This window comes from Apium graveolens, chromosome 9 (genome assembly GCF_009905375.1).
Source record: "Apium graveolens cultivar Ventura chromosome 9, ASM990537v1, whole genome shotgun sequence".
Taxonomy (NCBI): domain Eukaryota; kingdom Viridiplantae; phylum Streptophyta; class Magnoliopsida; order Apiales; family Apiaceae; genus Apium; species Apium graveolens.
In genome coordinates this window covers 107,191,782-107,214,276 of record NC_133655.1, presented here as the reverse complement: position 1 = coordinate 107,214,276, position 22,495 = coordinate 107,191,782, and the positions used below count along the sequence as shown (strand labels likewise).

The 22,495-nt window shown below is 35.7% G+C and overlaps 2 protein-coding genes across 2 annotated transcripts; one reads left to right on the top strand and one right to left on the bottom strand.

The window, feature by feature from the left end:
• Window positions 1-1,620: 1,620 nt before the first annotated feature.
• Window positions 1,621-3,077, top strand: LOC141684578 (protein translation factor SUI1 homolog). The gene is made up of 2 exons (XM_074489618.1): window positions 1,621-1,746; window positions 2,496-3,077. The coding sequence occupies exon 2, from the start codon at window positions 2,546-2,548 to the stop codon at window positions 2,888-2,890; it is 345 nt and encodes a 114-aa protein (XP_074345719.1). The 5' UTR covers window positions 1,621-1,746; window positions 2,496-2,545; the 3' UTR covers window positions 2,891-3,077.
• Window positions 3,078-3,653: 576 nt separating this feature from the next.
• On the bottom strand, window positions 3,654-7,608 carry LOC141684577 (calcium-dependent protein kinase 2). Its single transcript, XM_074489617.1, has 8 exons — window positions 6,478-7,608; window positions 5,561-5,704; window positions 5,315-5,467; window positions 4,784-4,899; window positions 4,518-4,685; window positions 4,295-4,422; window positions 4,065-4,164; window positions 3,654-3,971 (listed from the first exon to the last, which is right to left on the bottom strand). The coding sequence occupies exons 1-8, from the start codon at window positions 7,151-7,153 to the stop codon at window positions 3,894-3,896; spliced, it is 1,563 nt and encodes a 520-aa protein (XP_074345718.1). The 5' UTR covers window positions 7,154-7,608; the 3' UTR covers window positions 3,654-3,893.
• Window positions 7,609-22,495: the final 14,887 nt, after the last annotated feature.

Sequence of the window (22,495 nt, the reverse complement as noted above, 5' to 3'; positions counted from 1 at the left end):
ATAAAGATAAAGACATGATCTGGCAAGTGGGATTTTCCTCAAAAGAATTTGCAAAAGTTGAAGATAAAGTTAACAAGTATCAGAAATGGAAAGTGGGAAACGATCTTATATAATTCTTCAACATGTTTGAAATATAACACTTCTCGTCAAACTCGTACGAACTCCAGGCGAATACGAGTCGAATAGCGGTTCATGTATTAAGCTTAATGGATAAAAAAATCGATACGAACTCGAGTTCTGTACACCGTCGAATCAAGCTTATCGAGCTCGAACTTGAGGGAACTCGAACGAGCTTAACAAACAGCTCGGTTCATTTACAACCATATTTTAAGAAGTGCGTACATCAAAATAAGGTGCTATCCAAGACTCTACTTTATTTAGGAAAAGAAAATAAAAAGAAGATATGCTCTCCTTCAGTTCAGCTAATGTGGTATCGGGCGGCTCAAACTCGTTTAAACGAGTTCGACTCGGCTCGTTTAGTTAAACGAGTCGAGTTAAAACGAGGGAGTTCGGGTCGAGGTTCAATTAAACGAGCCGAGTTAAAATGAGGGAGTTCGGGTCGAGGTTCAAAAACGAGCCGGTTTGACACGATTCGTGAAATTAAACGAGCCGATTTCGGGTAAATTTAGGCTCGATAAAATCGACTTGTTTAGCTAAACGAGTCGACTCGACTCGTGTAATTAAACGAATCGAGTTCGGATAAAAATATAGACTCGATTAGATAAACAGACCGTCTCGACTCACCTCCATTGATCTCCGCTCGAATTATACCAAATTTGAAACTCGGCTTTCGGCACCGGATATACCCAACTTGGGCCATACACAAAATGCTAGAGCATTATAAGGAGGATAGTGCGTCCCAGTTACGCGTTAGATTAGTTAAAAAAAAAAAGAATAACGTGGTTTGCTGAAAAGAAAAATGAATAACTATTATACTTTAAATTTAAAAATTCAAATTTTTCAATAAAAAAATCTGAATAACATGTCAGTTAATATTTTAAATTAGATTATTTATATATAATAAGCGCGAAAATATTTTAAGGACGGTTAGATTTCAAACTGAATAAGTTATATATAATATTAAAAAATATAATTATTTGAATTTTTACCATAATTTTAATCTGATAATAAAAAGTGTGTGTTAATTAATTAAACCAAATATAAATATATGTTTTAATTAAATATAATTCTCGGTATTAAAATCCTTAACTCCTTTCGGTTCTCGGATAGTTTTCAGATTCTTCGTAATTATAAGATCATGAAACTGATTTGTAAAATTTAAAATAAAGCAGAAAAAATATAGTATAAAACCCGAAAAATAGTTAACTTTGATTAATTATATTTTTTTCCATGAAGTATTTAAAATTAGAAGTTGTCTCCAGTTTCATATAAATATAATTATTATAAAAATAAAATTGTATATAAAAAAAACCGATTGTAATTTATAAAATATTTAAACTTCAATAGTTAAATTAATGTTCAAAAATTGAAAATTGGAGCTCCATCAACAATATATTTAAGATAAAATAATTATAGAATTTGAATCAAAATAATAATATAAATCAAGAATAATAATATAAAATATATATCTGTAAATGAATATAATCATTGGACGGACCCTACCTTTACCACCGCCTCTCTTTGGTTCAGTGCCTATATAAATAAACCCCCATCCCCCCAACTTATAATTCATACACTTCCCTTCTCTCGCTTGCTTTTTTAATCGAAAGCTCCTCATCTCTTCAGGTAATTTTCTTCTTCTTCTTCTTCTTCATGTTTCCTATGTTTGTATATTTCCGTATATGTTTCATCAATTGTTTATACTTCTTGTTTTTATGTAATTTTTTACATAAATCTTTTTAATTCTATTTATGTTTCGATTCTTCCCTGCTTCATATTCCTACTAGAATCGCGTGTGTGTGTATATATAGTTAAAATCTTTAGTTATTGTTGCTTCTGTTTGTTCATACCCCTTGATTAATTCTTGATTTGTTTGCATAGTTTTCTTGGATAAATATTCAATCTTTACCACCAACAAGTTTCTAGGGTTTCAAATTGTGTTTTCAATCGTGTTTTGGGATTGTTCTTAGGGTTCTTATGCCGTCGATTCATCGATAACTCATAAGATTCAGCTTGATTTTATTTGAATTATAATTATTGAGCAATTTGAATTTATGGTTGTTTCTTTGTTTGATTAGGTTTACGTTTGCGAATATCTGTTTGGTTCTTTATATAGTTGATATCCCAATTTATTGTTGCTTCTGTTTGTTCATACCCCTTAATAAAATCTTGATTTATTTGCATAGTTTTCTAGGCTAAAAATTTGTTCTTTACAATTGAAATAGTTTTTAGCTTTGAAATTGTGTTTTCAATCGTGTATTTGGATTGTTCTTACGCTGTTGATTCATCAATAACTCATAAGATTCAGCTTAATTATATTTGAATTATAATGATCGGGCAATTTGAATTTATGTGTTGTTTCTTTGATTGATTAGGTTTACGTTTGCGAATATCTGTTTGGTTCTTCTCTACACAAACAAGGTACATGGTTGATTTCGAAGTTCAGATCCCGACTGCTTTCGATCCATTCTCTGAGGCTGAGTTAACAGACGCCACTGCTGGATCCACTAAAGAGTATGTGCATATCCGTGTTCAGCAAAGGAATGGAAGGAAAAGCTTGACAACCGTGCAAGGCCTGCAGAAAGAACTTAGTTACGACAAGATTCTTAAGGACCTTAAGAAGGCTTTTTGTTGTAACGGAACTGTTGTGAATGATAAGGAGCTTGGTAAGGTCATTCAACTTCAAGGCGATCAGCGCAAGAACGTCTCCACTTTTATTGTCCAGGCTGGGATTGTCAAGAAGGATCAGATCAAAGTTCATGGTTTCTAAGAGCTGTTCTGGACTTGTAGACATATAATTCTGCTATTACTATTGCTATTTTAAGTACTGTTTATGATAGAGTTTGAACTTCTTTATTTTGTGTATGATTCACCTATGACATTTGCAAATTTCGGTTGGTTGTGAGCACTTGATGTCGGGTTTTATTATTAAAAATCAAGTTTGTGGTTCTGTGTTACATCTCTTCCATGTTAGTTTACAATGTTTGTTAAAATGCTGATGATTGTTATTGTTTCCAACCTTCTTGATCTCAAGAAATTAATTGTATTTGTTTTAAGATCAACAAACAAAGTAGATATGAATTCTGTTGTTTTAAGGTCAAGGAATTTGTCCTAGCTAAATTTTGAATCCTCCAGGCTACAAATTAAGGATTTCTTGTCTGTTTCAAAAGTTGCTTTGTTGTCAAAATGACTTCATAAAATATTCTGTACATGCTTTTAGGCCCTCAGGGCTCAAGGCTTCAAGTGCATACATTTCAAGATGTCAATTTCAAATCTCCTATGTTGGAAATTTTAATTACCCTTTTGTTAATTGTTACTGTCGAGGAGACGTACCTTCAAGTTCTTGTAAGCAGGAGGCACAGAGAGGTTCTTGTTAATGCTAATCTTCAACCTCAGTTTTCAGAAATCCAAACTTCTCAGATACATAATGATCTAAACAAGTCTTATATCAGAAGTATATAACATAATTGACATAAGAGGTCCTTGATCACAATGTTTCCTAATCATACTCCAAAATTTGAATGAAATGCTCCTCAAAATAAAAAGGACGATCTTATGCGTCACGGAGGTTACTCTTCCCAAACACTGTACACAAAGCAATAGCAGAATCGTTCATATAGTTTTCAATTTTACATGAAATTTATTTATAAACTCCTCAAGTTGAAGCAGCTAGCAGTCCCAGATGTCGGTCGCTTTAAGCTTTAAGGGTTCCCGACCACTCTTGAGGTGCTAGATGACTATAGGCTGGGAATATAGATCCTCTTTACACGGATCTAGAACAGTTTCCCCTGTTGTTGGGTAGTCCCACTCCTCATCATTGCACAAAACTCATCGTAGTTAATCTTTCCATCCTGAGGACAGCAAGCATGATTGTTTAATCGAGATTGAGATGGAGATCAACTTTGAATAAATTGATCCAAAAGCTATGGTAAAGAAGAACCTACATTATCGGAGTCAACTTCGGATATTATTTCTTTAATGGTAGCTGCATCACCCATTCCATATTTTTGCATTGCTGCTTCTAGTTCGTCTCTTGTTATGTAACTGCGATTATATTTTGACAAAAATTGAGCTGATTCCTTACAGATACGGATTAGGAGAAACCAGATATGGACCTGGGGATAATGATAAAAGATAATGGAAAAGTAAATGGAAACTTCCATGCAATACTTACCCACTATTATCTGTGTCAAAGTGCTGGAAAGCCTTGTAAAGATGTTCATCGCGGTCCAGTTTATATCTATGCATCGTAGCAGTTATAAATTCAATATAATCGATTGTCCCGTTACCATCCACATCCGCCTGATATTAGAATGAGAAATTATAGAGAAGAGGCATAATGGAAGAAAAAATTTGTGCAACATATTGACAGTTTCATAAGATATTCTATATCTTACAGCTTCCATGAGTTGCTTCACTTCTGCCTCCGTGAGCTTTGATCCTAGACGAGCTAACCCAGTTTTCAATTCTTCATAAGTAATTGTACCACTATTGTCTGTGTCCATGTTAGTAAACATAGACTTTAGTCCTTGAATTTCCTCTGCAGACAGATTTTCTGCAATGACCTACAGTTGAAAGGAAAAAATTGAGTAAGTTATTCCTTTAAACGTTTCAATAGAAAATATATGACAATCATGTTTTGGGAATTAATGCGAATTAGTACCTTGAGTGCAAGCTTCTTGAGCTTGTTCATAGCTCTAAACTGCTTCATCCTAGAAAGAACTGCACTGTCTATAGGCTTGTCTGATGCGTCACCACCCTCTCGAAGCCATGGGTGATCTAGTGCATAGAGATCATAGTTCTTTTGTTAAAATGATACGAGGAAAAATTAAAAAACTAAGAAAATATGCATTCTAATGCAAGAGAAACCCCTATTTTCTACATTAAGCAAAGTAGACAATATTTTATGATGAATTATGTTACTATTTACATGTTGGAGATCTAATTGATCAAAATACAGAAGTATAAGGCCATGACTGCAACGAGAAAATTTATTTTAGGACGTGTTCTTGTGGAGGAACATAAATCCATGAGAGGAAAAAATCAAATATTCCACGAGAGCTTTCCGGAAAAATAAGAAAACCTTTGCTCAGATACGAAATGTTCAATGCACATGTCGTTACTTGTATGGAATTTAACTTTGCTTTAATAATGGATATAAAATAAATTTCTGATACATATGGCACATGCTTACCAAGAACTTGAGCAGATGTGATCCGTTTCTTTGGGTCTTGTGTCAACATCTTCCGAACTAGGTCCTTGGCACTATTTGATATCTTTGGCCAAGGTTCACTCTCAAAGTCGATGTCTCCTTTCAATACAGCATCAAATATTCCCTTCTCGGTCTCTGTAATTATCCTTGTTAACTTTATATAAATATCTTATGGTTATCTAAATAATAATGCACTTATGCAAAGAATGTATACTGTCGAATTTTTACCAGCCCAGAATGGAGGTACACCACTGAGAAGGATATACAATATGACACCTGCACTCCATATATCTATCTCCTTCCCATATTTACGCCTTAACACTTCTGGAGCTACGTAGTAAGCACTTCCTACAATATCACGGTACACCTTTCCTGAAAAATATATTAACATTGGCACGTCAGAAGTTACTACGTAATAGTCCACCTGTATCCATTTTTCCGGTTTTATTGCACAGAGTGCTATGCTTTATTGTGCTTTTAAGGATACATAAAAGTGATTTCACAAAAAATTTGGAAAACTTCAGAGTCTAATGTAATAGGGACTATATTTGGTTAAGAGAGATATATTAGCTAACATGTCCGGTGCCAGTGGTGTACTGATGCATAGTAGAAACGCCCGTCTATTTAAGAGTCATGGGCTTCACAAGGTTTGCCAAGCATGTCAACTTTCGCTATGGAGGATGAATTTAACCTCTCATAAGGACAGATTAGATTAAGACACAACTAAAGAATTTATAATTTGTGTGCCGAAGCTCACCCTACAGAACCTCTTAATCACGTTCATTTTTTTTAAAAAAAGGAAACCCCGTCAAACTCCTTTTAAAGATTCTATTGCAACAGGATGAGACCAAGAAGTGCGGAAAATGAATTAGTACAAACAAATTTGGGTATAAACAGGTTAAGATAGGACTTTTCAGGTTCAGGCACGTTAATAAAATTTTTAGTAATCTAAACATAATGCCTGGATCTTTATAACTAAGATCAAAACTGTCTATTAATTACACTAAAAACAACCACCTACATTCTAGTTCAAGGCGAGTAAAATCCAAACATCCTACACCTGCAGGTCTATAGTTAATACATTTAGGTATATATGCAAGTACCAATGAGCCTGTCAAAAAGAAATGTAACAATGAGAGATTCACCTTCGTCAATAAATACGGACAATCCAAAATCTGTTGCCTTCAAAAGAGCCTTCTCACTCTTGTCAGATAACAAGAAATTCTCCGGTTTAAGGTCCCTGTGCATCACACCCATAAAATGACAAATATGCACAACATTAACAATAGACCTACAGACCGAAGCTGCAGCTCTTTCACTATAATGCCCCTTTGTAATAATCCGATCGAAAAGCTCTCCTCCAGCACACAACTCCATCACAAGATGCACAGATTGCTTATCCTCATACGCACCCTTAAATTCAACAATATTAGCTTGCCCACTCAAATGCTGCATAATCTGAATCTCTCTTCTCATATCTTCCTTGTCACTTTTACTAACAAGCTTCCTTTTCGATATTGATTTACAAGCATACTGCAACCTAGTCTTATTATCAGTACAAAGATAAGTAACGCCAAATTGACCCCTACCCAATTCTCTACCAAGTGTATAATAAGCTTTAACATCTTCATAAGGCTTACCAAGAATTGTATCTGATCTAACTCTTCTTGGACTCATAGGAGGCTTAAAAGGAAGCTGAGAACCTGGTCCAGGAGACTTTGTATATATAATCTCTGATCCTTGAGAATGCCTTCCATCACCTGATCTATTCCCATTTGATCTGCCCTCTACAATCTTACCTTTACTTACACACACACCCATATCACGTAAACCTCAAAATCACCAAGATTTGATCATACAAGATTATAAATACAACTTCTTAAAATACCCAGACGAGATTTCAGCTAAAGATCAGATTTGTATGAATAAAATTGAAAAAAGAAAGAGACTTTGCAAGACTTGGAATAAAACAAGACTTGTAATATAAAAAAGGTATCAAATTTATAGATGAAAAGGTAAAAAGAAAAGCCGGCAGCTGGAGAACAACTTGGTCAGCTGAAATGTGGAGTTAAAATAAATGCTGAAAACTTCAAGAAGAGTGTATGTTTGTGTGTGTAGTAGATATATAGTACTCCTATATTGTATATCTATCTAAGCATACATAACAGCCGGAGAGGAGGGAGTTAAATTAAATTGCGAGTTGCACCTGTAAAGCTCGAAAATAACGCGTTGTAGTTATAGAAATGGGTGCAGATATATGTTTTGTATGCGCGTTTATAAGTGTATTTTTATTACTCCTATACACTACGCGCACGTTCTATCATGATCCATCCACTTCATCGCCATCGGAGTTATTTATTGAATTCTTTTTTTAAAAAAATGGGTTTCTTTGACTTATTGTTTCCGGTTTAATCATTAATCAAACTTTCATTTACAAAAGTAAAGTTTATTCTTCCGTTCTTTTTTTAGTTCATATCATATCTGATTTTTGTGCTTTAAAAATTGTCAAAATAAAAACTTATTAACATTTTATAATTGAATAAAATAAAAAATTATATCATTAAAAAAATATTTAACCAATATTATAAAAATCGCTAAACAAACCTAGAGATATGTTATTGGCATATCCAAATGATGCCGAGGGTACTCGCTGGCTTGAAATTTTTTGTAATTTTTTTATTTCAATAAATATTAACCTCTTTTCAAATTATTCAAATAATGATTTCATTTAACGCTAACACCAATAGGCCCCAATAACACTGCTCTTCTTTCTATCTTCCCTCTAACTTTAGTGTATCTCTTCTCTCTTCTCTCTTCTCTCAGTCAATCTGCCCAGCCCAGCTCATTTCTCAAATACGAGATAAGTGATTGAATAATCTTTTAATCACTCATATTGAAAAGATATATTTATGACCGTAAAAATTGAAGAAATCATTAAATGAATTTAAAATATAAATCACGTAGAGGTGTACTTCATCTTTGAGAATATATAGCCCTTCCACCCCCACAGGTGGTTCTCGCATTGTTATATTGCAGGAGTATTACAGCTTTGCTTTAATGCGGGCATCGCAATGTTACATTGCGGGAGTACTACCGCTTTGACTCAATGCGCCTTAAGCAATACTTCATTGCTGCAAATATTTTAGTTTTATTTCTAAATAATTGTAAAATAATTGATAATAAAGATATAAAAATTTTTAATTAATCTATAAATTCCTAATATATTTATTATTTGGTTGTTATATTTTTATTTTGTATTTATATATTTCTATTAATAAATTCTTTATTTTAACAAACTATTACTTAAAATTCGCGAAATTACAGAACAGCCCCCGCTGCCGCAATGAGCCATTGCGGCAGACGAGACCCGGGTTTAACCCGTTTCTTCCTGAAATCCCTAATTTCATAATATTAAAAACCTAATTCTCCCACTCTAGGCGATTTCAGGCGATTTCAAAGTATTTCTCAGGCGATTCAGCTACTCAGGTATGATACACGTTTATACACACACATATACACACACACACAGTCACATAAACTACCGCAATGGGTCATTGCTGCTTCCGCAATTACAAACACAGCCCTTGTATCGATATTGTTTATAGTGTTGCGTGATTTTGTGGTCTTGCTTGTTCATAAGCCGTTTTCTGATTTTCTAAGGTGTTCCCTTTTGGGGCTTGCTGTTTTTTTTTTGATAATTAGGCTTGCTGCCTTGATTATGTTAACTTTGAAGTCTAGATACCAGTTTGATAAACTATTCTCTATGTTTCTATTACCTAGTTGCTTTTAATTTTCTGCTTTATATGCTTATGATTTCTGCCCCGCTATTGATTTGCACAAAGCAACTGAGTTATAATGATTAAAACTGATTTATGTATTGAGATGCAAAATGGAAGTTACTGGTCACTTTGTGTAGTTGTGTATGTGTGTAGCAATATTGATCGTAGTCGTTGTAGTGGAGTTTGATATGTTCTGATTTTGTGTATCTATTTCAGAGATTGTGTTCTTGATTGTGTATCTATTTTAAGGATCAGTTATTTTGTTCAAGAATCAAGAATGGTGATTTATTATTTCTAAGTTTTTGTGATTGTAAGTGTTGACTTTTGTTGACTTTGATCATTTGTTCTTGATTAGATGTTTTTTGTGGTTTATAAGGATCATTTGTGCTATCATTTGTGCTATATTGATTGATTGGTTGTGGCTAGCTTATAAACGAATGAGTCATGCCGAATTTTTGATAGGACTTAAAATAGAAAATAACGGTTCTATAAATGTTTCGTGTTTAAGTTGGGTATAAGTAACTTCCCGATTATATAGTATTTTTTATTGTGCACTTTGCAGTTACTATGGAGAATGCGTGCGGACCTATTGTTAGATCACTCCTGACGATGCAGGATGATCATATTAGTACTGCCATATGGGCGAGATGTGTGCGGGATAAGCTGGATGTACAACAATACACATCTAATCATCAGCAGTGGATACTTTCGGATCCCCAGTGTGAGTTGCTGAGCCAATGAGGTTTATCGGCTTTCACGAACAATCGTTCCGTTTCTCAGAACGATATTCGTTTGATAACGGCCTTAGTGGAAATGTACTAATTTGTAATCAATTTTCTCATTTATTTGAATCGTCATTGGCAATGTTTGTGATGTTTGTGTATGAATGCAATTGCAGGTGGAGGCCAGAGACTAACACCTTTCACTTTCCATTTGGTGAGTTGACCATACCCTCGAGGATGTATACATGATTATGGGCCTCCCTGTTAAGGGTCGTCCAGTTACTCATAGGGAGCTTGACGCTCCGAAGGCGTATTGGATGAGGGAATGGCAGGATGCAAGATTGGATGAGGTGGGACGTAAAGATATGTATAGGGACGGGGTCAAGCTTTACAAATTAAGGGAACGATATGCGGAGCTACCAGAGGGGGGGCTAGAACAGGATCTTGTGGTTTACACACGAGCTTATATTTTATACATCATTGGGGGCATATTGTTTCCTTCATCGAGTCGATATACCGTGCATCCGAGGTATGTACTTGTATTTGTTGCATTTCAGTTTTTAAATTGTAGTTTATAGCATCTTAGTCCTTCACTTGTCCTTTTTTCTTGATTTTGCATATAAAGCCCTGTATTCTCATTTATTTTCAATTTGACACTATAATTCTTGTAATTGGTGCATTTTAGTTCTTAAATTGTAGTTTATAGCATCTTAGTTCTAATTTGACATTAATGTCGCATTATTTTTGCATATCATGCCCATATTTTGCCCTGTTTTCTTACTTACTCTATATTTCCTTTGTCGCAGGTACTTACAGCTCATCCAAGATTCACCTCGTATTAAATCGTATGTATGGGGAGCTGCTGTATTGAGCTATTTGTTTAGAGGTTTAACCAAGGCTGCTCATAAGAGTGCAATAGCACTTAATGGATGCACGATGCTACTGATGTTGTGGGCACACGAGAGGTTGTTACCTGGTGCTCCTAAGATTGCACCCGGGGTGGAGCTTGTTTGGCCGATGGCTTTGGCATGGGCTGAGCCGAACCCTGATCGGAGGCAGAACCCTCACCACCATACATGTACTGTTCTTTTTTGCATATTTACTATTTGAACTCTCCTTCAACCAAACATTTGCATGCTTTTGAACTATCCAGTTTCATATGTTCCCTTATTGTTTTGCTTATAGGTCAGTACCGAGGGGATTTTGACCGATTTGAGATGAGTTTGCTGACATGGGAGCCTTATCGGTTATTCTTTGATGCGGTGGACTATTCTGAGGAGCAGTATGATGTCGATCTGATGGATGCTTCGTATATGAGTCCCGACCGTATTCCACTTATTTGCTTCGAGATTGTCGAGTATGTCATGTCGGACAGAGTCTTGAGACAGTTTGGTATGCTACAGCATATTCCCAATGATGCTATTGATATGTCTGCTCTACGGAGGGACAAGTTATCTCGTTGGTATATGGACCAACATATGACTACTCTGAGACAGTATCGGGATGAGTGGTATGCTTATCTTGATAGCCATATAGAGCCCGTTGGAGAGGGGCAGTACGTGAATATTGACCAATATATGTACTGGTATATGACCCATAGTAAGCTGAGGATTGCTCATTTTGTGGGTGTTGATCCACGCAAGATAGTGTCGCGTGACTGGTACTCTCAGCAGGACATGGTTGATGCGGTATGTTTTAGAGTTTAGTTTAATATTTGAATCATGTATTCATTTATTTCATTGTTGCATTTTTATAGGGTGTTTAGGTAGATGATTAATAGTTAATGATTTGTGTAGCTTGAATGTGGGATGAGGACATTGCATGCTATTCACAGCCATGATCCCCCAGACTGGTTCTATGAGTGCATTCCTGAGTTTCTAATTCGTTATGATCGAGTCAACACTGAGTGGAGGGGTCCTGCATTCAGTAGACCCAGTTTTAATAGACCCTCACGTGCACAGGATATGCATATTGATCTAAGTGCTCCTCCTTCACCTGAGAAACGTACACATGAGGTGCGTTTCATTTATGTCATTCCAAAATCCAGTCTACTATATTGAATGTGAATGTGTGTATGATCATTATCTTATCGTGTTATTGCAGGAGTTTGCTTCTGATTCTCATGATTCACCTACACAGGCAGTCAGTAAACGTCCTCGTCAGGTACTTACTCGAGTAAGTTATTTGAGTTGTCTACTACACCGAATTATATGTAGTTTGATCGAGTTATTGACATCTAATGTAGGATGAGACTGTAGTCCCTAACGCTGCGGCTATCCCTGTACATGTCTCTCGTCCTGTTCAGATTGAGGTACTTATTCATATTCGAGCATGTTATTCGTGTAGTCTAACTCTTTAGTTTTAAGATGTATATAATGTTTGATACTCAATGCATTTGTAGGTTGCTGCTACTGCTCCCCCTGCTTCACAGTCGATCCCCCTATCCGCCCCCTATTGTTCAGTCTGAGGTACTACTCTTTAGTTTTACAACTTTACTTTCTTTTTTTTTACTATTGTGTGTCTTATACATATTCGAGTATGTTATTCGAGTAGTCTAACTCTTTAGTTTTAGATGTGACGCCCTCCGCTCCCGGGGTATAGATTTGGGGGTCACTCACCAATAAAACAAACTAAAATAATCACAGCGGAATAATATAATAAATACGACCCCTTTACCTAACCTGGATCGATCACAGGTTATAGTATTGAACAGGGACTAATAAAACCAACTGTTATTACAGACCATAAGTCTAATTATTTTTTTTACAAATTATTCAAATTTTATTACAAACCTCTAGACTATACAAGCGTCCCAAAACAGTCTACCTGGAATACACACCACTATTTACATGCACTCGACTTCTGACCAAACCTGGATCTCAAGCCTGCTCTGGCTTAGCTGAAAGATTAGATTGATAAACAAGTATGAGTGAAAGAAATGCTCAGCAAGCAATATAAACTGTACTTGAAATGATAAACCACATTCTGAGAATAACTGAACAAAAGGATGAAAGCAGTAATATTTGATCAACAATAAAGCTTTACAAGCTTATCAACAATAAATGATAATTTTTAGATTGGAATCTAACTCCGACGGACGTACTATCACATGCTGATCAGCCCGTGTGATAGCACAAGGTCATGATTCATAGAAACATGTCACCACAATACGAGTACTCAATTAAAAAGGCAATATACCTGCCTGTGGCAAAAATGGTGTCATAATATTTCATACAACACATAGAAATAGCCCTCCGCTGGACCGTCCGTCCCGGTCACTTACGCATTCTTCCAATCCATAAAACATTTTGATCAAAGGAGCCGAATCAAAGGACATCCTTAATGTTAGGTCCCAATTTGTTTGTAGAAGGGGGGGTTGAATGCAAACAATACCGTTTCATCAAATAAAATGCGGAATAAAATTGTGAAACAAAATTCAAGTTAAATAAAACTTTTATTAAACTTGAAAGGTGTTACAACTACGGTATCGATTACAAGGGATTAATCTCAAATCAATTATTACAAATTTAGAATAAATTCGACATGAACTTTTTCTATTTTTGTAATTAAAAGATCAAATGCTAAAAGCGATTTGAGATTAAGTTCTAGGGATTTTAATCCGCTAGATTGATATACAAGAACAAGATAAGTAATTCTAGTGGTTTGGATTTAACATTAACAAACTAGAATATTTGATCTTGAATAAGCAGATGAATGATGAAATATTTTCTTTTGTCTTCTGCTGTGTTTTTCTCTTGTTCTGTATTGGTTGCTCTCTTGATTGCTGAATAAATTATTATTGGATGATATTGTCTTCTGCTTTCTTTTAAACAATCACAGCCGAAGTTATTGAACTGGTGTGACAATCTATTTGAGCTAGAAGGACTTTCGGTGAGACAATCTATTAGAGCTAGGAAGACAATTAAAATGAACTAGCAAGACTTTCGGTATGACTATTGATTGTCATACCGATTATCATATTAGTTCAAACTAAATTGTTCTACTGAATTAATAAGTGATTTTAATCTAAATAATAATTCTATCAAGACAATCAACTGAATTAGCATGACATTCGGTATGACTATCAATTGTCATACCGATTGTCATACTAGTACAATTACTTGTCTTTTTAGAATTAAAACAGATTTTAACCAATTAAAATTCTGTAAATCCTTAATATTAATTCTAAATTAATTAATCAATTTAATTCAATTAATCAATAAATTAATCTTTGCAGATATAATTTATTTTCTTAATTAAAATTATATGACTTAATTAATTAATAGAGAATTAATACTAACCCTGAACAGCATCCATTCTTCTGACAATCTTCTGAAAGTCACTGAGACTTATGAATCAATTCCGCCACTTCAATGCTGACACTCGATGTACTGTCTGGTTCATGAGTGACTAACTTTCGTGACGTTTCTTCATGTCTTGACTTTGTTGTTCTCATTGAATCCTTGTAATAAATGATACCTTGACGAGATCTCTGTCACTTGATTAAATCCACGATCTTGATTTATATCACTGAGGCATGATCAAATTCTTGAACTTCTTCCAGTGAATCTTCAAGTCTGCAGATGAACAATGTTTCTTTATTCTTTGACAGATGTTACTTTGTGAGATCTCTCTGATGCTTGATCCACTATTTACTTATTACATTCTTATTTGAGTTGAGTTAAATACTCGAATAAACGAGTAGGCTATGACATATGCCTTTCAATCTCCCCCTATTTGCTTGTTAGACAATAACAACAAATACATAGAGGATAACTCAACTAACAAATAAGAAAAAGATATAAACAGTAATGTAAAGTAAATAGCAGAAAAGTTCTGGATTATATTTAACATTTTCCAGATTCCAAATGAAATTTACAAGTGAATACAAGATAGATGTTCCTCTAGCCTGAACATATAACTACATTAGTCTATCTTGATTCATAACGCTCTAATCATATTACATTGAGTTTTGAGCTAATTGACTTTAGTTGTCTTCTCTTCTGACTTCACCTTCTTCTAAATCTTGAAGCAATTCCTTGTCAAAAACACGATCCTTTTCTGAAGTGAAGCTTGCAGGTCTGACTGGTTGAACTCCAACTGTCTTCAACTTATTCTTGAGTTGATTGTACCTTTTAACATTCTTCTCACAATAAGCTTGAATCAAGTCAGCAGCTTGAGTCTTCAACATGGATGAATATCCAGCAGTTCTCAAATGATGTTCCATCCAGACCAGATGCTTAGCTGAGTAGTCTTTAAGAGATTGTACATCTAGCTGACAGATTTGAAGACAATCAGACTTAAAGAATCTCACTTGATGAGGATTGTTGACCACTTGAGGACTAGCCCTGCTGGCAAACTCTTTAAGCCTTTCCCGAAGAACTTCATTCAACTCTGAGCTTCTTTTCACTTTGTTTAAAAGAACCCAAATCTCTGACAACGAACGATTCTCAAATAGATGAAGTGACACTTTGAATGATCCTTCACTCTGACAATATACAAAAATGCTCATCTCATTTAGGGATCTATCAAAAGCAGCTGTGATCCTTGAGACTTCAGTCTTGATAGCATTCATGTACATGTCATTGTTAGGATTTGAGATTTCCAGCTTGTCAAGAAGATGTAAGAACTGCCTATCATTGTTAGTGCATAGCTGAGGCATATCGAGTACTCTCCTAGCTTCATCCCACTTTCCACCAATCTTCAGTCTGACATCTCTTCTCCTTTCTTGAGCTTTAATGTCATGAAGATGTTGCTTTTGAAGAGTTTCTGTTCTTTGTATGTCTTTTCTCCTATCAATGATCTGTGAGACCTTCTTGAGTTCAGCTTCTTTTCTTTGCATCTCTGACTGCTCTTTCTGAAATTCTTTCTCAAACCTAGGATCCACTGAATCTTCTTCTTCCCAATCTTCAAAATCACTTTCTTCTTCAGCTTCAAATAACCCATCTTTATCTTCCTGAACTGGTTCAGTGGGAATGTCAAAAATATCGAAGTCATCCTGTTCTCCACTGTAGTAGGCATCATCAGCCTTTCCTTTATCTCCAGCAGAAGTATCTTTTTCTTTCCCTTTGGAACTACTCCCTTTCTTCTCCCCCTTAGTTGAGGGATCCTCTACTGACTTTCCTTTGAAACCTCCACCACTTCCAGAGCCTGATCCTCCACCAGACGGTCCTTCAAAATAAGCTCTTTGTTCTTCATTAGGGCAATGAGAATTCTTGATCATGTAATATAAGTGCTTCATGCCTTCATTTAGATGTTCCATGCCCGTCTCTATCTTTAGAAATCTTGAGTTGTCCAGTGAATGATTCATCTCAACGAGGTCTTCAAGAGAAGTCATTCTTGTATGTAGGGAGCAGAAGTTGGATATGTCATCAGCTGATAAATTTGGAGTGTCCTGAATAGAATTGAGCTTTGGTATTACAGTAGTCTTTAAATCTGAGATGTCATTCCTTATGATTGCAAGCTGATTGTCGACAGAGGTGGAAGAAGAAGACCGTTCAACCACCTGTGCTTTGAATGCTTGAGCTTCAGCTTGACTTTTAGCAAGTTCTTCTTTCAGGGCAGCAATCTGAGCTAACAGGTTGATAGTATCAGTGTCTGTGTGTGCTCTCACCTGAAGTTCACTCGTATTTGGTTCACTCATCTCACGTGCATGTGTTTCTCTCAATATGATTGTTCGTGAAGAGTCTTCCAAATGCTGTTCTTGTGTACCTGCATTAAAAATCACCCTAGCCTCTTCAAGAGAGGTCAGTGGTGGTGCAATGGGAATTCGCGAGTCCCGATCCTCAGTCAATGCTATCAAATCTTTTGGAATAGATGTCTGAATTGCTTCAGGGATAGATTGACCGAGTTGCCCTCCACTTTCTCCAGATAAATCTGCGAGTGGAGAATCCCATAAGGGAGCCAGAGTTGTTGGATCTGGGAGGGGAGAAAATGACTCTATTAAAGATGGCGGAGAGTCAGATTTTCCCTCTGAAGCATGTGACTGCTCTTCTGCCGTAACTATGGCAGGCACTGTAACCGATTCTACGTGCACTCCTCGCTGGGTGTCCTGAGTATTATCTGGGGAAGTGTATGGTTCCATTGTGAGTAATGGAATTGTGCTTGACTCAGTACAAGATGCCATGGCCCGATGGCGAATTTCAATAGATGCATCCTGTTGAGAGAATGCCTCTAGTAACTGTTCATTGGCCATTTCAAAGTCCATGTCCTGTTGGGAGGACAAGGATAAGCTATCAGATGCCTCAGAATAGGTTTTTCTTTTCTTAGGAGGAGGCAGAGCTGAGGGTTCACTCATATTTGACATTGTACTACTTCCTAATAATCTTCTGGGTAACATTTTAGACAGTGGGGGAGAGGGTGAGATAGAATGAGACTCTGTGTTTGGCTCTATGACCTGTGATTGAAGCTGTGGTTCTACAACTTCATGGTCAGCCCTATCAACCACTGAGGGTCTGTTAACAGAAGTAGGAAGAGAGTGAGAGAGAGTGTGAGGAGTTACTACCTGTAATGGAAGAGCCTGGGTGGCTTGAACCACTGGAGGTTGAGGTTGCTGTTCATGGCCGGGAAGATTAAAAATAGGCAAGGGAATATAATTGGTCATGAAAGCAGATACAAGTACTGGTACTTGCATAAATTTGAAGGTTGTGTCTTGGCGAGTGTAAATCTTTTTGCTAACTGGTGGGGGTTCGGTTACAGCAGAGTTAGCAAAAAGTGCTTTGTGTTCAGGGGTGAGTAGATGATCTGCTATGAGCATAAGAAAACGAGCATAGTAACATGATACCCTACGATTTGTAGAATGATCACGTAAAGCAGAAGTTAGACGTCTCAAGAGAATGGGAAAAAGTAGTTTGCCAAAATTGATCCTTTGATTGAAAACAACCGCAAGACCAATATACTGCAGGGTGGAAGTGATGTTATGAAAATTGGATTTTGTGCAGTTGGCAAACACTTTGGAAAGTGTATCGAAGAAAATATCCCATTCAGACACTAAATTTGATTTAGAAAGTTTGGTTAAATTGATCACCCCCTGATAGTGAATAGCATTGAAAAAAATTGTGATATCATTTTCAGAGGGTAAATTACAGAAATTGTCAAGTGGAAAATTTAGCGCACGATTGACGACTGTTTCATCAACTACATACTGTGTGTTTGCCACGGTGAATGAAAAAGATTTTGAATCATCGGCCACAGTAGAGGTTGTGCAAATCAGTCTAAGAAGATCGATATTTAAAATCACATTTGATTTAATAGCAGAGCTAACAATCGAATGGTCATTTAAAAATCTAATCCAAGGCTTAAATTTTTCAACATCACATTTTTCCGGATTGAAATAACCAACTAGATTATGCGCGACAATTTGGAAATTGAGAGCCATTTTAAAATAATAATAAGACACAAGCTTTTCAGAATTTTAAGAATAATATTAAGAAAATTCGAATTAATTAAATTAATTTAATAATTCGAATTAAATTAATTATAATCAAAAAATTTAGACAGAAATGTATCTCGTTAAAATTCTTAAATCACTAACACAGTTTTGACACACCAAAAGACACAAATAAGAAATTAAAATTAAAAAGGAATTGAAGGGGCAAACTGAATTTACAGAAAATTCAACAGCACTTATTTATGTATATACTTATATGTATATATCACTAAAGTGATGATTAAGTTTGCTGAGTAAAAACTCGAGCAAGGAAATAACCAGATTGATTGTTTGGTTCGAAGAGAGAGAAGAGAGAAAATTGAAGAGAGAAACTGTTCAATTTTTTGAAATGAAGTGAACTGATGAAATGGTTTAAAAACAATACACCAAACGCCTTTATATAACAGCTGGTATGACAATCCGGGATTGTCATACCGATTGTCATACCAGGCAAAAAGAAGGAAATGAAATACACGAATAAGTATTAAAATTATAACTGGTATGACAATCTGATAGTCATACCGATTGTCATACCAGGCAAAATAAAATAAAATTATAACTGGTATGACAATCTGATAGTCATACCGATTGTCATACCAGGCAAAATAAAATAAAATAGATATATATATATAATGTTTATAACTGGTAAGACAATCAATAGTCATACCGATTGTCTTGCCAGTATAAAACTAAACTGAAATAACAATTATATTCGCAAATGACTTTCAGCAAGACAATTTCAATTGTCTTGCCGATTGTCATTCTGGAAATAAAAGGTTTTCACACAGAATTAATTATGAAAATAAGTATATATATATATAAGTACTGAAATGATTTTCAGCAAGACAATTCAATTGTCTTGCCGATTGTCATTGTAGTAGAAAAACATTCAAATATGTACAGACTTCTATTTATGTACTGAAACTATATTTCAAAATAGTAAAACTGAAATAAACACTTAAAATTTTTACAGAAACAAAGATAATATATCAGAATTTATTATTTTTATTCCAAAAATAGATTTCTATTGAATTTTAGCAAATAAAATTCATAGAAGAATATTTTTAGAGGAAATAAAATATTCTGAGATTTTTTAAATTAACAAATAGGGAAAAAATAAATAAAAATAAATAAAAATAGATAAGATAATATATATTACATAGAAATAAGCAAGAAATATGATAAAATGATAAAATAAATTTGCAAATGAATTTTTCATTTATGAAAAATTCATTTGTAAATTCATTCAAGAACAGATTCCAGATATTAATTAAATTAATCACAAAAACTATTTAACATGCCCAATTTACCAACTAATCTGGTAAATGTGGATTCGTCAAGTGGTTTAGTGAAAATATCTGCTATTTGTTCTTCTGTTGGAACAAAAAATAGTTCAACAGTACCATTCATGACGTGCTCTCTAATAAAATGATACCTGATGTCAATGTGCTTTGTCCTCGAGTGCTGCACAGGGTTGTTGGTGATGGCTATTGCACTTGTGTTGTCACATAAAATAGGAATCTTGTTCAATACAGAGCCATAGTCTCGTAGTTGGTTCCTAATCCACAAGATCTGAGCACAGCAGATTCCAGCAGCAATATATTCAGCCTCGGCCGTTGAGTTGGAAACTGTTTGCTGTTTCTTGCTGTACCATGAGACTAGCCTGCTTTCTAAGAATTGACAATTTCCTGAGGTGCTTTTCCTATCAACAACACTTCCTGCATAATCTGAATCTGTATATCCGACAAGGTTAAAATCAGATTCTTTAGGGTACCAAATACCTAGATTTGGTGTTCCCTTAAGATATCTTAAGATTCGTTTAACAGCAACGAGATGAATATCTCTAGGATCCGCTTGGAACCTTGCACATAGGCATGTAGCATACATAATATCTGGTCTACTCGCAGTAAGATAGAGTAACGAGCCAATCATACCTCTGTAGCTTGTGACATCTACCTTAATGGAGTTTTCACATGGTCCAAGCTTGACAGCTGTAGTTGATGGAGTCCTTGCTGATGCAGAATCCTCTAGATTGTATTTTTTGAGGAGTTCCTTGAGATACTTGGATTGACAAATAAATGTTCCATCTAACCTTTGATTTACATTTTCTTGGTGACTGTTTTAGCCCATAGATAGCCTTGAAAAGAAAGAAGACAAAATCCATATGATCTGGATCTTCAAAACCAGGAGGTTGCTCTACATATACCTCTTCATCCAGCTTTCCATTCAGAAAGGCGCTCTTGACATCCATTTGATAAACTTTAAAGTTTGAAAATGCTGCGAATGCCAGAAATATCCTGATGGCCTCAAGTCGAGCCACTGGAGCATAGGTTTCATCATAATCAATACCTTCAGCTTGAGAATACCCTTTAGCTACCAGTCTTGCTTTGTTTCTTGTAACCACACCATCTTCATCTAGTTTATTCCTGAATACCCACCTTGTACCAACAGCTTTCTTGTGTACAGGCCTAGGTACCAGTTTCCAGACTTGTTGACTTTCAAACTGATTGAGTTCATCTTGCATAGCAATCACCCAATCTGGATCAGTTAGTGCTTCTTCAATTTTCTTAGGTTCCATCTCAGAAAGAAATCCTGAGAACAGACACTCATTTTGAGTAGTACGTCTAGTTCTGACTCCAACATCTGGATCACCAATAATCAACTCAAAAGGGTGAGCTTTATTCCAGACAGTCTGTCTTGGAAGATTTGATCTTGATGATTCACCTTGAAATTCATTGTGATGTTGTGTCCTACTAGATGATCCTTCAGCATCTCCCCCTGAGTTGTTGCCATGTTGACTTGAAGATTCTCCGTCAGTAGCAGTGGTATCTCCATTGTTTCCAGAGTTTCCATCACTATTACCTTGAGTATTATCAGGATTAACAGGTTCTTCAACAGCAACAACCTCAGGTTCTTGACCATGTTCTGACTCTGAATCTGACGTATCATCAAACTTCAGTTTCTCAGAAGGATCTTCAGTTTGGATACTAGGGAGTTTAGTGTCATCAAATGTAACATTGACACTTTCAGTTACTTTGTGTTGATCAATGATATACACTCTATATGATCTTCTTCCATATCCAACAAAAATACCCTCATATGCCTTTGCCTCGAACTTACCACGACGATCATCTCCATCCTTGAGCACGAAGCATCTGGCACCAAATACATGAAAGTATTTGATAGAAGGTTTCTGTTCATTCAAAATCTCATAAGGAGTTTTCATGAAGTCTTTGTTGATTAGAGTTCGATTCTGAGTATAACATGCAGTATTGACAGCTTCAGCCCAAAAGTACATTGGAAGACCTGATTCATTTAACATCGTTCTTGCAGCTTCAATCAATGTACGATTCTTCCTTTCTACCACTCCATTTTGCTGAGGGGTTCTAGGAGCTGAAAATTGTCTGGTAATCCCTTTGTCTGTACAGAATCCATTTAGAAGTGCATTCTTGAATTCTGTTCCATTATCTGACCTTATTGCTCTAACAGGGACGTTAGAATCTAACTCAATCATCTTGATATGATCAATCACAACTTGTGGTGTTTCATCCTTAGAGTGAAGAAATAAAACCCACGTATACTTGGAATAGTCATCAACTATCACAAGACAGTAACACTTCTTTGACATAGAAAGGATATTAACTGGACCAAATAAATCCATGTGCAATAATTGCAGAACACCAGTTATGGAAGATGTGTCAGTGCCTTTGTGACTTGCTTTCTTTGACTTTGCTTTCTGGCAAGCCTCACATAGTCCTTCTGGAGAGAATTCCAGCTGAGGCAGACCTCTTACCAATTCTCTTTTGACAAGAGAATTCATTGTCTTGAAATTGAGATGGGAAAGTCTCTTGTGCCATAGCCAACTCTCATTTGACAATGCTTTTGCATAGAAACAATTGACTTCAAGATTGCTTCCAGAGTTCATGTCAGCTACGAACAGATTTCCTTTCCGTATTCCCATTAAGGAGGGTTTTTCACTTTTCTTGTGCAGAATCTGACACTTCAGCTTGTCGAATAAAACATTGTAGCCGTTGTCACAGAACTGACTAATGCTAAGCAGATTGTGTTCAAGTCCTTGCACAAGATATACATTTTCAATGATAACATTTCCAGCTTGCAAACAGCCATATCCCTCCGTTAAACCTTTGCTGTTATCTCCAAAGGTAACCACTGGGCCAGCTTTCTCAACCACATTTGATAGCAGGGCTCTATCTCCGGTCATATGTCTTGACGA

Bases quoted from the DNA above. Each gene is read 5' to 3' on its own strand.
- LOC141684578 (XM_074489618.1), top strand. From the start codon at position 2,546: ATGGTTGATTTCGAAGTTCAGATCCCGACTGCTTTCGATCCATTCTCT.
- LOC141684577 (XM_074489617.1), bottom strand. From the start codon at position 7,153: ATGGGTGTGTGTGTAAGTAAAGGTAAGATTGTAGAGGGCAGATCAAAT. The intron at 5,705-6,477 runs GTGAATCTCTCA...TATATTTTTCAG, and splicing joins GTCCGTATTTATTGACGAAG to GAAAGGTGTACCGTGATATT. The intron at 4,686-4,783 runs GTACTAATTCGC...TTTCAACTGTAG, and splicing joins TCAAGAAGCTTGCACTCAAG to GTCATTGCAGAAAATCTGTC.